Genomic DNA, 15,272 nt, shown 5'->3' with positions numbered 1-15,272 from the left:
ACTGACCATGTGCCAACTGGGCCCAGGGCCTCAGCAGAATTGCAACTCCTGCCCTCTGCTTCATTTGACTTACCCAGGTCAACTAACAGGGAGGTGGAGATGGGTCAACCACCATGCCAGGGAGCCAAGGGGGCCTACAACTACAAGCAGGAGAATTACATCCGTCATCCATGTGGAGTCTGGGCCCCCTCTTGATGTAGATGTGGAGTGGACATCATCATCCCAGGGCCCACTGGGTGGAGGAATGGAATATGGATTGGAGTGGATTTGCTGATATTCTACTGTGGAACTATTGTGACTAGTAATGGATGAAATTGTAGCATTGATGAGGAGAAAGTAGCCATGGTGGTTGCTGAGGGCAGAGAGAAGGAAGAAGGGATGTGATGTGGGGGCATTTTTGGGACTTGGAGTTGTCCTGGTGATATTGCAGGGTTGGATGCTGGACATTATATATCCTGCCATGGCCCACTGAATGGACTTGGGGAGAGTGTAAACTACAATGTAAACTATTGTCCACGTGGTACAGCAGTGTTGCAAAATGAATTCACCAAATGCAATGAATGTGCCACAATGATGAGAGGTGGTTGATGTGAGAGGAGTGGGGTGAGGGGGTGAGAGGGTATATGGGGACCGCTTATATTTTTTGAAAATAACATTTTTTGTGATCTATGCATCTTCAAAAAAATACAATAAAAAAAAAAGGGGGGGCTCAGTGGAAGTATGTGAGTTTCCACGTCCCAAGAAGGAGGAAGGGTGACTATTAGCTTGTGTAGTTCTGTATCTAGATGCTAGGTGGTGCTGTTGAACAGAACAGCTTGGTTACTTGCCAAGTCAAGCGTTTACAGAAGGGAGTTAGTTCTTTTCATGAATAGCCACTTTATTCCCGTTTTAAATTAATTTGCTTATTTGCTTTGGCCTTTAGCTCCTAAACAAATTGTGGCTAAGAAAAATACTGATAGCTCACAGTATGTCCATTTTTAAGAGCTAAGGAAGAAAAAACTATTCATAAATGAGTATTCATGGATCAGAAACATGTAAGTCCTACTCCTTATTTCCACATTTTGGTGGACACCCGTGGCTCCCTCTTTTGACATTTCTGGGCTGATTTCAGCTTCTCATTTTTAAAAGGTGGTAAGTCAAAGGCCAATGTAATGGGGATTCATAAATAAAAAATGAGAATGCATGTGTTAAACCAGTGAGGTTGCTCCTACCCCATAACATCTGCTTGGGCCTCAGTTCTCCGTAATCCAAACTTACATGCAGTTCATTTTGTGTTTACTCCAAGGCACTTGCTTCAACATCAGCCCACTGTCTGCAAGGAAATGCTGGAGGATCTTCTCTTGGTTATCCATCCTACTAAAGCTTGACTTACCATTTCATTTTGAGTCTTTACTATCGTCAGCTTCTGAGGGCTACTAGCTGATCTCCCCAGAAGGCAAAACTTAATATAAAATAGATCTTAGGCTTTTTTTTTTTTTTTGAGGTTCTCAAATATTTGGATAGGGGATACATTTACTTGTTGTCAGTATGCCTTCCTAAAAGAAACAAACAGGGAAGGCAGTCACTGTTATTCAAGAATGTTATTGGCTTCTCCAAGTGGTGCATTTATTGCAACCAGTCGTGCAGATTTGAAAGAGTTGGGGATACCTTTTCAATCTAGAATGAGCAAAACCCAGTTGACAACCAGATATTTTCACTAACTCCCAATTTAGTGATTGCTATTCGTGCTATTTCTCCAGTCTTGAGACTACCACACATGTTCTTAGTCCAGGTAGAAAACTAAACACACACCATTGCATTTTTCTAAAGGACAGGACAAGCACCAAAGGAAAATGGCCAGCAGAAAGTTTGCATGTGACTCCAGCTCCTCAGTCAGTCAGCTACTGTGATTTTAATGTCACTAGATTCCTCTGTAACTTAGTTTCAGTATTTCTCTCCCCTCTGTTCTCCAGTCTGGTTGGCTATAAAATGCTTTTCCAAAGAGCAAAAGCAACGATTTTAGTGTGGAAGACACTCGTGGACGTAGACTGAAAATGGGAGACCACTAACGTGGCATGAGGCAGTAGAGGTGCTGCTAAACTATCTTGAGAAATTGGTAGTTAGTAGACAAGTGTTTGCCAAGGCCTTGGGGCAAGGGGGAAAAGAGGGTGACTGTTTAATGGGTATGGGGTTACCTTTTGGGGTGAGGAAAATGTTCTGGAATTAGATAGAGGTTGTAGCAGTTTGATATGGTTATGAATTCCAAAAATAGATATTGGATTATATGCTTGTAATCTAATCTGTACCTGGGCTTGACTGAGTTGTGATTAGGGCATGGTGTGATTAGGGATAAAAGGCATGGTGAAGAACAGAGTTGAGGGTTTTTGATGTTGGAGTTTGATGCTAAAGTCTTAAGCTGGAACCCCAGGAAGTAAGCACACAGAGGAAACAGAAGCCAGCCCCAGGAAGGGAGAAACCCAGGAAGCCTGAACCCTCACAGACGTCGGCAGCCATCTTGCTCCAACACATGAAAATAGACTCTGGTCAGGAAAGTAGCTATGCTTTATGTCCTGCTATCTGTAAGCTCCTACCCCAAATAAATACCCTTTATAAAAACCAACCAATTTCTGGTATTTTGCATCAGCACCCTTTGGCTGACTAATACAGTGGTGATGTCACACAACGTTATGAATGGACTAAATGCCACTGAAGTGTTCACTTTAAAATGGTTAAAATGGTAAATGACATGTTGTGTGTATCTGATCCAAAATTTTTAAAACGTCCTCCCAAGGGCACACCCAGGGCTGCTGGCGCTTGCTGTGCAGGGTTAGGGGCCCTGTGCCTGCTCCCGGTTCCAGGCCCGATGGACAGTGATGGGATGTGGGGAGGCATCTGGCCCTGCCTCATGGATCCTTTTCCCAAATGCTGGGATGGGAGGCGCTACGGTTTATCTGACAGCTACATCACCCACATATGTGCACGCATCCCACGTGACAAGATAAAGCCAAAGGCAGGGGGCAGCAATGAGCAAAGTAGATCTTTTTCTTCCTAAGAATCTAATTTAGGGTAAGACCCCTCCTTGCAAAAAAAAGGGCAGAGCTTATGTCATCCTATAGCACAAAGACTGGTTACAGCGGAGCTCTTTAAATTCTGGTCATTGTAAGTGCAAAGGCAGGCCTCATTCAAAAACTGAGGTATTTAAAGGGTTGTTACATACTGGATAGTCACACTGCTCTTCCTGCTGAGTAGACACACGGGAGGCTTCCGGTCCTGCTCCTATGGGTAGGTAAATGGTGATTTATTCCCTGAAGGAGAGAGTATGGAGGCTAAGGCAGGTAGACCAGTTGTCTGTTTCTTCCAGCAAATCACTAATGTTGGAGGTCCTTTCTGGAACAGGATCCAGGGTTCCCCCAGGCAAAGATGAGCCTACTTGGGCCTTGGTACCTGCCAACCATGCAGGTATAGCCCCCAGACCCCTGTTTGGCTGGGGCTTATGTGGCAGCAGGCTGCATTTAGGAAACCTGTCATCTGCTCCTTTTTTCTTCTAGCCAAAAATATCTTCCATTGCAGAACAAAAAAATAAACAGATGAGGGAGTAAGTTTCCAAGGCTTCCTATGGCAGCAATAGAGGAAGGAGAATAGGAAAGAAACAAATTATGTTGTTTGTCCTCCTCTCAGGATAAAAGAAACGTAATGGGAAAAATAAATGATGGATCTCTGAAAGCAATTATTTTTACAATGATGCCACGGGCAGCCTTCATGATTGCTTTTCTGCATTCTGTTTCTTGCTTCTATTTGGAAACCAGTCGATTTGTTAGAATAAAATCATAATTGAATTTTCAATTTGCTTTTCTATCTGCTCTACAGCCAGGATTTTATATGCCAGAGTGCTTTTGTCAAATGGAAGGAGGCTAGAGATAAATTCATCATGAGATGGGCGCCTTGGTATATACCTCCGTTCCATTGGAGTCCAGGTGCACAGGTGTGTGGGCGTGTTTGTCTGTCCACCCCGCAACATGCTTGCCTACAATGTGGTGGGAAGTAGCACCAATTTCAGTTTACATAGGGAGAAACCATTGAGCCTATAACATATGGTATGTTTATATTTGGACCCAAAGTATGAGGCATGGGGGACCCAACCTCAAGGCTCTGACCTCTCTCTGTCAGCTGAGGAAACTTCCCTTCATTAACAGGACAGATAATTTCTCTCCTTGATTCCCTAAGTTCATTTTAGGGTGAGTGTGGCAGTTTGAGAATATTTGTGAATCCCCACAAGAGAGAAATTATGTTTGTAAACTAATCTGTTCTTCTGGGTGTGAGACCCTTTGATTGTATTAAATTCAGCTGAGAAGTCTTGGATTAGATTACTTGTTAAGAATGGGGCTTTTGAATTTGACTATGTCAGAGGGCAGGACTCAGGTTGAGTCCCCACCACCTGCTGGGTCTGATATAAACAGACACTCCCAGCAAGAAGACACACAGGAGAGAACTTTGCAATTCTTGATCCTGCCATGTGACAGAAAGGAGAAGGCTCAAACAGCTACAGGGAGAGATGGACCACTCACCTCATAGCTGACCTTGGGAAGAGAGCCAAGACTGACATAGTGAGCCTGAGAGACGAGCCCTGGGCCAGCCTGCAACTGAGACCAGGAAGAAGCTGGGCCCACGGAGCCCCAAGAGGAAGAGGAAGCCCAGAGAGGAAGGCTGAAACCTGGCAGACATCGCCCGCCATCTTGTTTCAACACATGGCAGCTGACGGGTGGTACCTTGAGTTGGGCTTTCCATGACCTTGGGACGGTAAGCCTTTACTCCAAACAAAAACCCTTTATAAAAGCCAACAGATTTCTGGTACTTTGCATCGGCACCCCTTTTGGCAGAGGGATATAGTGAGTAACCCTGGAAACAGACCTCTTATCGGGAAAGCGCTTGCTTACAAATGAGTTACCTGGGTTTTTGTAGATACCGAGCACACCCTTGAAGTAATGAGGTAAAAATCTTTCCAGTAAAAGCAGCACATCTTCCAGCTCTTCAAGAATCCCCACAAGCAGGAAGTTTTCATTCACGTTCAGTTTTGCTCTTTCAAGGGCCCACTCACCAGGCTCCCTTTGTGGATATAAAAATTATTTTTCAATCAAAAAATTCATCTTGGAAGCGCAGCAACAACGCAACAAAAGTTTATCCCTTCTGACCCCCTCCCCATCTGCAAAAATTCAAAAAATCCCATTCCAGCCCCGGTGCAGACTCCTGATCTAACCCTTGGGGCATCCCTGCCCCTCTCGCCTCCCCCACATCTTGGCAGAGGCTCTATCTTGGCCTCTACCACTTTCAATCCTGCATCATGTCCAGCCCAGGCCCAGCAAGCCCTTTCTCAGCCTTTGTTGACAGAGGAAAACAAGCACAGGCAGTTGGGACCAATGAACGTGGTCAATTCAGGGCTCGATTAGAGTTGCTTTTAATAGGAGGATGCAACCGAACCGACTAAATGACGCTAGACATATTAAAATAGAGAACTTTTTGATATCATTCCGGTGGAAATCAAAATAAAGTCAGGTCATGTCAGCTCATCATCTTATTCTTTTAAAGAATTTGCAAGATATATCTTTCTCTCTTTTGCTCTGAGTCTAGGAGCCCAGTCATCTGACTTGGGGGTTGGGTCTTGGAGCAGGCAATGTTTGTGTGAGTGAGAATAGGCCAGGCAAATTTGAAGGGATTCGGGGGAATGTGGGCAAGCAAGGGTGCTCTTTTGAAAAATGGCAATAATAACAAGAAGGCAGTGACACTGTGCAAGAGTTTTGAGAAATCGCATCTGGACTGGGGAAGGCTTTGGGAGTCCTGTCCCGGGGACACAAGGTGCAAAATGCTTTGGGGAGTCTTCATCGTGGGTCTAAATATATTTGTTGGGATCAGAAAGTGAGATATGTGGCCCTGAATCCTCCCAGTATCTAAAGGGCTGACCCTGAGCCAGGAGGGTTTGTATCAAGGGTGGAATCTTCCTAAACTCAAGAAGTTGGATGAAGCAGAAAACAGCCCTAGGGCCAAAATTCTGATCTCAAGCAAGCTTTGCATGATGGTGCAAAACCATAGCATAAACCAAAATGGACAATGAATGAACAGCAATTTAGAACTGCTGTCTCCCCTTGCACACATCCCCCTCCACTACCTTCTCGTGGATGTTTCCTTGGGGGAGAAAACGTCACCTCATAACGTGGCTTATTTCCCACCAAACCGAGATAAGGATTCACTGTTACCTACCACTTCCTCTCTCAGCCATGAGACTTATCTGGGACAATGGATTTCAACCAGTGGATTCCAGAGGTAGCCGTACCAGAGTCTACCTGGGGAGGTGGGTAGACTCCCAGCCCAGCCTTAGAGACAGGGAGTGTTCCTAGCTGAGAGCCCTCACTAGCTGGGGAAGTAATCTTCTAAAGCTGGCCAACCCTCCAAGTAAGGCTGAGAGCTGTTTGGTCCCTGGAAAGTACTTTCTTCTCCTTCTCCTAAGCAGATCTCGTGAGAGACATGGATGCAATTTTGGACATGAGCTTCCAGTGTTTCGGACCCGATTAGACATACCACCAAGACAGGGGCAGTTGTTGGCTAGTCCAGACCCCACAAGGAACAGGCTGGGTGTGCAACCCTCTCTTTATGCTGTCTTCGATTTCGTAGCAACACCATGTTTTAAGTAAAATGGGGTTGGTTGGCATCCCAGTGATATGGCTTTCCAGGGTAGTCTCCTGATGCCTGTTGTCAGATCCTGATTTGCTAATTCCACCCTCTATACGACATTCAGAGTCTCAAATGAAGTCTCAAAAGGGTAACAATAAATGTGGATGGAATTTTCTAGAAGCACGCGGGGCAGGGGGTACCCGGATTCGCAAAGAGGGCCGGGCTGGCGGACTCTGCTGCTGTTAGGCCCCTTAGCATGCTGGGGCCCGTTTTCGTCTTTACCTGCATCTGGGATGCTGTCCACAAAAATACGGAATGATGTAAAATAACCTGGGGTTGGAACACTCGGGATAGTTTTCAAGGATACACTCATTGATATCCTAGAAGAGAAAACACAGCGGTGAGATGCCTCGAAGTCTCGGCAGTGCTGTTCCACGTGCCACACGGTCGGTAAAATGGAAACCGAAGTTAAATGCGCAAGCCTTGAAAAAACACAGCCTGGATTTGTTTCCCATTCCTGGTGTTTACGTGAACACGCACATTTTGCCCCCCCGGCGTCCTGTCCCACAGGCTGGGTACACGTATGTTCGGGTGATTTTAAACCAAACTGCATTTCTGTACTTTCCAGGGGTGTAAAGAATTTAGCTGAACCCAAAGTGCCTGCCCATTGTGTCTTGCTGTAGCCCCAGCAGTTAGCAGTCCACTGGTAGGGATACAGGTATACCTGGTATACAGTTGGCACTTAATAAATATGCACTGTGACAATTTTTAATTCTGTACTGTCAACCCTGTAGAAAAGTGTTTCTAGATATCTGTATGTCCAACAAATAATTAAAGAACAACGATAGATTTTCAAAAGGTTTAGTAAATTTGGAAGGGACTGAAAAATCGCATTAATTGATATTTTAGGTTAGAAAGTGACGGGGTGTTTGCAAACAGACAATCTCTCACTTTCAACAGCTAGAGGTGTGATTTTTAGGTTTTCTATTTCTGTGATATGAGGTTGAAAATAGCATCCCTATTGGCATTACAAAAGCTTAAAATGGCTTGATGGGTATGACTAGAACATCTAAAAACCAACTTTTATCAAGGCAAATGACACTGAATAGTCTACATGACACATGCATGCTTCTTAAGTATTTCTAAAGAGAAAAGATAAACCCAACTACAAAAACAAACGCAACAGTCACGGGGTATTTTTCTAGAGGCAGTATCGTCAAGGCAGCTTAGAAAGTGAATGAAGGGGAGCGGATGTAGCTCAAGTGGTTGAGCGCCTGCTTCCCATGTACGAGGTCCTGGGTTCCACCCCGGGTACCGCCGAAAAATAAAATTTAAATTAAAAAAATTAAAGAGTGACTGTAACTCATAAACACAGAGTTTAGGAGGCAGAAGCCACTGAATCTGACTTGATTGGGGCAATTGAATTTTTCAGTTCAATAGGAACCAAAAATATAACCCAAAAAATGCAACACTTCATTTATCTGCCAACTAAACAATTACAACAACAAATTCAACTGGAATTAACAGATGTGGCGACAAATACACTCTGGCGGGACAACGTGAATCAATTTGGGAAGCAGCGGTGTGAGGCTTCCCAAGTCATAAACGAGCTGCAGACCAGTGGGGTGTGTTCACCCATCCATCCATGGGCTTAAGCGAAGGAGGTTAAGATCGCCTCATTCTGCATCAAAACCCCCTTTAAAAAAAGCATGACGTTAGATGTAACCTAAGAAGAATTTGGCACAGAGACATGTATGTCCAGGCCGAATTGCTGCTGCCAAATATGGCAGACCTTAAACAAAGTTGGGGTGCATTCAAGGAATTCTGGGGACAGAGGAGGTGGCTCCGGATGCATGGTCGTGACAAACTGTCAAATGGAAAAAGCTCGACTCCAGGGCAATATGAATAGATAGGGCAACATAAAAATAAAGGTATAGGTTGATGGACACAGGAAATCGAACCGTTAAAGGAGACGGGTACAGTGGAAGACAGGAATGCATCAAACTGTTAATCATATTTAAAACCCTGGATTTTTATTATAATGTGCACATTTTACTTTCATCATCAGAAAAACATAAAATGATCTCCGTGTTGTAAAATGAAACAGAGGGAAGCGGACTTGGCTCAACAGATTGGGTGTCCGCCTACCGCATGGGAGGTCCAGGGTTCAAACCCCAGGCCTCCTTGACCCGTGTGCAGCTGGCCCACGCGCAGTGCTGAAGTGCGCAAGGAGTGCTGTGCCATGCAGGGGTGTCCTCTGCGTAGGGGAGCCCCACATGCAAGGAGTGTGCCCCGTAAGGAGAGCCGGCCAGCGCAAAAAAAAGTTTAGCCCACCCAGGAGTGGCGCCACACACACGGAGAGCTGATGCAGCAAAATGATGCAACAAAAAGAAACACCGATTCCCAGTGCCACTGACAAGAATGCAAGCGGACACAGAAGAACACACAGTGAATGGACACAGAGAGCAGACAACTGGAGGGGAGGAAGAGAGAAATAAATAAAAAAATAAATCTTAAAAAAGAAATAAATAAAATGAAACAGAACCAGGCCAAGCATGGGTGGGAGAGGGACTAGCTGCTGCCCCCCTCGTCTGCCACAAGGCCACCCCTGCCCTGGGACTCCCTTCCCTGCCTTGTACCCCTTAGAACAAATACAGAGGGACCCAGTACCCAGGCTGTGTCCTCTGCAGGATGGCGTGGAAGGATGGAGCCTGGAACCTGGCGGAGAAGCCCAGCACACGGGCTCTTGGGCCAGGGCCGAGAGCTGCTGAGGGCATGACCACACAGAAGGCGTGGGGTCCCCAAAGGTCTGTCCCACCCATGGCCAGTCACCCAGACTCCTGCATGGACAGGCCAAGGGTGACAGCCAGAATCCCCACGGACACTCTCAGCCCAGGGCCCTCTGTGGCTGTGGCTTAACAAGCGTGGCATAATTATTCATTTAGGCTGTAAGCCTTCGACGCTTTGCTGTCCACTGCCTACCACCCTGCCTGGAAAAAGCAGGCACTCAGTCAATATTTAATGACCGATCGGACGGCAGAAGGGATGCTCCCTGCGTGACCCTGTCCCCAACTGTCCAGGCCAGAGGCTCGCAGGAGCCGACAGATGTCGGCTGGTTGGGGGAGCTCGAGGCGCAGGGGCCTGGGAAGGCCATTTCCCTGCTGGAACCCACACATCAGTTCTCAAGGTCAATTTGCGAGATGACACAGCTGCCAGTTTAAGTGCACAGTTGAAGGTTCTTCTCAGGGCGAGGCACGTCCCGGGCGATTTCCAAGTTCCCCTGGGGCCCGTTAGGCCGATGGACGGTGCTCATCACGGCCTGTCCAGTGGAAATGCTGCAGGAGGGCGTCAATAAAAGACAACTCCAGGAAAGAGGAAGCGGAAGAAGGAAACGAACAGGACACTGCTTCTGGTGACTCAGAATTGAGACCTCTGGCGAGAGAAATATCAGTTTCCTGGGAAATCTAGTGGGATGTTTATTTTACCTTTTTTTCTTTCCTAGGCACATTTATGTCATTTAATCCTGAAAATAAACTCATCTGTTTCTCCAGTGTTCAGAAAGAAACATAGATGAACACAGACTAGTTAAATGACATGACCAAGTTAATGAAGAAAATGAAAAAAAAAAAAGCTAAATCCTCTTCACTGGCCTTGCTCACCGGTGGTGTTTCATAGTCCCACCTCCCACCTCCTTTTTTTAAGTTGAACACAGCCACCTTAGTCACTTTAATTTTTTAAAAAGAGATTTATTTTTTATTTATTTATCCCTCCCCTCCCGGAGGCTTGCTTGCTGCCTGCTCTTTGTGTCCATTTACTGCACATTCTTCTGTGCCTGCTTGTCTCCTTTTGTTGCATCATCTTGCTGCGCCAGCTCTCTGCGGGCACGGGCCATCAGCCCTCCGTGGGCACGGGCCAGCCCGCCTTCACAAGGAGGAAGTGAACCCAGGGCCTCCCATATGGTAGACAGGAGCCCAACTGATGGAGCCACAGCCGCTTCCCTGAAGTCCCCTTTTCATATTCTTTGCATATACTGAGAAGTCCAGTTCCTGGCCCCAAATCTGTGTGTGATTGCTCAGGCCTGTTACCTGGCCATCAGAGAGGTTCTACCTGGCAGGCCTGGGGGTGGGTAGGGAGCTGCCCTCCCCACACCAGACTGGCTGCACAACTGAGGCATTGCAGATGTTGAAGGGACTCATGGCCCAGGACCTGGGCCCCTGGCTGGCCGTGCTCTCACCCACGGCTGCATTTCCAGCCCAGGATTTCTTGTCTCAGCAGAGCGCCTTCCCAGGGACCTTTGCCGAGACCTTCCGACCAGGTGCCTTAGCCACGCCACTTTTCTCCACTCCTTGACTCAGTACTTCTCCACGCTCAACTCTTCTTCCTCTCCCTTTCCCCCACTGTTCAGTCCAAAACAAAAAAAAACACACCAAGAGCACTTTGTTCAAGGTTCCTTGGCAATGAGATGAGTCCCTCGTCCAGGCTAAGCCCCCCTGACCTCCACCCACGGCCTTTCCGGGTAGAAAAGCGGAACACGGGGAAGCTGGCACCTCTTTCTTTGCCCCCTGCCTGCACTACTGCAGGGAGTGACCTGAGGCATGATTGATACTTTCCATCCGGCTTGTTGTCCTAACTGACCATCTTGGTACCTGGCAGCTTGACATATCCTGTTTGTAAAGATGATGCTACTCCAGTTTTTCTTTCCATGCAGTGCTTCTAGGGTAACATTGCTTTTATATTTTTAACTTTACTATTTATCTTAAGCTTTTATCTAAGAACTCCATGACAGTGAGGTTGTTAGCCATGCCAGCACCTGGACTATGCCTTGCTCCCTTCGTCCCTAGATCTTGGCATATCCACTCCCTTAATGCCTTCCCCTGCCCAATTGTACCCCCCTTTTAAGATTGGGTCTAAACGTGGGGTCTAAAGACCCTATTCTTAATTATTAAGCAAATGAGACACTCTCTGTAAGTGAACATTCCAGATAACTAAAAGAATCTTCTTAACTGCCAAACCAGCACACATTAAAACTAAACCATTTTCACGGAAATTCCTTCTAAATTGTACTATCTTAAAAAGCTACACTGAGGCTTTCACAATCTCTGTGGGCATGCCTTCTTCCTCTTTGATCTTACCTCGGCACCGTCTTTTGTTGATTTGCACCTGTAACCTTTCAACAGGCTGGGCTGTAATGGACACCGCTCACCTTCTGAGTGTCAAAGAGGAAACCCCAGTCACCAGCTGACCTCTGGGAGTCGCTCCTCCTTACCCATTGGACTTGACCCCAGGGAGCTTCCTACGTGACCCTTATCCTACCCATCTGCACCGCAGCCCTTGTCCAGCCCATCGACCCTGAAGAGGATGGTATGTCCTCTCTCCAGCTCTCATCTCCCCTCACATCTCCCCAAGTGCATCTTCCACAAAGTGCCTCCATATCGTATCTGAAATGCAAATTCATCCATGCCACTGCCCTGTCAGCATTCAAAACGTGAATTCCCTGGTCCTATTTCCAGAGCGTTTGACGTAATGTTAGTCTTCAGAAGAAGCAGGGCCCTGCTGACACCTTGACTTTGGACTTCAAGCCTCCAGAACAATGAGGTCATAAATCTCCGCAGTTTAAGCCAACTGGTCTGTGATGCCTATTACAGCACCACCAGAGCCACCAATGCTGCGCAGTGAGGTAGCTCCATGCCTTGGCTCATCTCTCCTCCTTGCCCAGGATTTCCTTCTGCCTCCTCTCCGGGCCCAGAAGCAGGCCCGGGTTTGGAGCCCAGGTTGGCCGGAGGAGTGCTAGCCCACCTGCCAGCCCACCAGGGTCCGCATGTGAGGCGGTTCATGGAAATGGAGGCAGCATCAACTCTGGGCTCCCTTCCATGCTGCCCCTTCATGGCCGGCCATGCTCATAGGCGGGGCCTCTGGGAGAAGGCCTTCTCTGCCAGCTGGAGTCCTCAGGGTCTCCAAGATGAAGACCCCACCCTGAACTTCCACCGTCAGCCAGGATATGAGACTTTATCCGGGTCTCGGTCTCCTGGCCTGGATCTGGTTCTGCTCCAATGGACCTCCCCATGGTGCCTACAAAAGGACTTCCAAACTGAACTGGGTGCTGCCTGGCATCCCACAGGGACCTTCCCACCCCTCCCCTGCACAGCAACACCCATATTCAGGCTCGCTGGAGACTTGATCTTGGCACTGGACTCCTGGCCACTCTCTATCCCATACCAACCAGACTGGGGCTTCTCCCCAGCCCAGGCTTCCTTCTCCAACCTGCATTTCCAGGTCCCTGCTGGCCTCTTGCCTACTTCTGTCTGAGACATAAAATTGCCTGTTTATTTCTATGTAGACCAAGAACTTAACAAACTGCCCCTTCTCCTGGACTTCCCAACTCCTGGTTGGAAAGATTGAAATTCTAGGTGGAGTCATTGTGCTTATCAGAAGGGGTGAATTTAAAGACTATTCATATTGTATTTATCCTTTTATATGCTAGCACCTTGCCTAAATACTGCTGAACGTAAAAGCGACTCATTGCTGTTTTCACACAGTTCCGTGACTATTGCATTACAGCCTTGTTCATATATGGCCAGTGGCATTTCTGGAACTCTTCCAGCAGCACAAACCTTGAGCATCCAAATATGAAGGCCCTTGAGTTAGGAAAAGGAGATTTGGGCTTTGGTCCCTGCTCTGCCAGTAGTTTACTGGGTGCCTTCAGTCAAGTCATGCCATGGTAGAGCCTCAGTTTCCCCATCTGTAGGGGTGTCTGAGCCATGTAATTTCAATCTATGAAACTATGCGCTGATGAATCTGGCTTCCTAAATTAACCAAATTTTAATCTGAATTAAATTTTGTAATCTGAATTAAAGTTGATAATTTCTTTGATTCTAGAACTTTAAGAGTTAAGAAAAGGTTTTCACACAGTATTTACCACTTCAACTTTTCACACTCCATGGAAGTCACGGGCAAGTGCCAAGGTTGGTTCCAGACAGATGTCAGCTCAAGTCTTGGCTCTACCACTTGCTAGTTGTGGGGTCTTTGGTGAAAGACCACTTCTTAGAGACTCAGTTTCCTCATCTGTAAGATGGAGATGATGATTCTTGCCTCAAAGAGCTCTTCCTTGGATTAGAAATCACCCATGCTAGTTATTTTACCTGTCACCCAATTCTTAAGATTATACCATCTTTATTATACCTTTGGCCCTTTAATTCCTGCTTCATTTAGCTTATATTTTAAAGCCCGATTGTTCCCGGTGGTTCCAATAGTTTAAAATACAGGCATACCTCATTTTATCATGCTTCACTTTATTGTACTTCAAAGATTTGGCATTTTTAACAAGTGGAAGATTTATGGCAATCCTGCATCAAGCTAGTCTACTGGAGCCATTTTTCAAATACCTTGTGCTCACTTCAAATCTCTGTGTCACATTTAATTAAGGTATGTATGCTGTTTTTTAGACAAAATGCTACTGCACTCTTAATAGACTAGTGTAGTGTAGACATAACTTTACTCTGCATCGGGAAACCAAAAAATTCGCATGACTGGCTTTATCGCAGTATTTTCTTTCCTGTGATGGTCTAGAACCAAACACACAATATCTCTGAGGTATGCCTGTAGTGACCTCAGCTAATTCATAGGGAAGACAGGGAAGAAGAAAATTATGGGGGAAAAAAGCACTGTTTATGCTAAATCAAAATAATAATACAGTTTGGTGGGAAAAATGAGCAGTATGTAAAAGTCAAAATATACCATTAGAAAAATTTTTATATCATATACTATCTCAGCTTACTCTGTATGTGAAACAATGTAACACGAAGACATAAAATGCCCTTTTACCAAGAGGATTTAAAATTTATTTGAAGGCTGATCTTCACACTCTTAAGAACCCATCAGGAAAAAGTGGAAAAGTAAAGGACGTGATGAAGGAGAGTTTCTTGTTTTTTGATGTGACTGTCAGTCCAACACGCCCATGTGAGAAGTGAGAGAGAGAAAAAAATCACTGAGTGTCATTCACTATCGAGGCGGTATCAAAATCCTTGACAGACAGGTGGACCATGGTGGCCAGGTTACAAATTTAATTTACACAAATGGAATGAATGTGGTTGAAGCTAACTTTTACTGCAGCACATGCTCTTCTTGTAAGCCTTTTTCAAGCCTTGTAAAAAAATAAAATTGAGTCAGAACCAGAAGTCAAGCAAGACTTTTTAGTGAGGGCTTAATGGACTTGAAAGTGACATGCTCATGCCAGGCACGAAAACTGATGACGCACTCTTTATAGTAGAAATGGAAGTGTCCTTCCAACATCTTTCTAGACACAATCCTCTGGGAAAAGCACAGTCAAGCAGAGTAGCACTTCGCTCTCCTGTTAGCAAAGCATGTGATGTTGGATGGATAATATCTGTGGTATCTATTTTGGTGGGTGCCTGATGCGCCTTTATACCATTTCTGAGTTTATAGCTATGTGTCTGGCGGGATAGCAGATAAAGGACTTCTGGATATGGGAGGTATTTTTCCCAACCTCTTTATACTTTTTAGCCAACCTCTTTATTCACTCGTCCAGGGCAGTTCTAAAATCTTGAAACTGAAACACTTACTTTACAGTCACAAGAGAAAAAAATCTTTTTGGGAGTCCTTCCTTTGGACTC

General features: G+C 45.9%; 1 protein-coding gene across 1 annotated transcript in view; it reads right to left on the bottom strand.

Annotated features, from left to right (window-relative positions):
• Nucleotides 1-15,272, bottom strand: part of UST (uronyl 2-sulfotransferase) — a 350,244-nt gene that overhangs the window by 59,072 nt on the left and 275,900 nt on the right. Inside the window, exons 6-7 of the mRNA XM_058289681.2 lie at nt 6,925-7,022; nt 4,925-5,082 (exon numbers count right to left, since the gene is read on the bottom strand). Of these exons, the coding sequence (XP_058145664.1) occupies nt 4,925-5,082; nt 6,925-7,022 (256 nt within the window). The remainder of the gene's footprint in view (nt 1-4,924; nt 5,083-6,924; nt 7,023-15,272) is intronic.

Source organism: Dasypus novemcinctus, chromosome 28, assembly GCF_030445035.2.
Source record: "Dasypus novemcinctus isolate mDasNov1 chromosome 28, mDasNov1.1.hap2, whole genome shotgun sequence".
NCBI classification, from domain to species: domain Eukaryota; kingdom Metazoa; phylum Chordata; class Mammalia; order Cingulata; family Dasypodidae; genus Dasypus; species Dasypus novemcinctus.
This window is presented reverse-complemented; position numbering and strand designations above follow the sequence as displayed.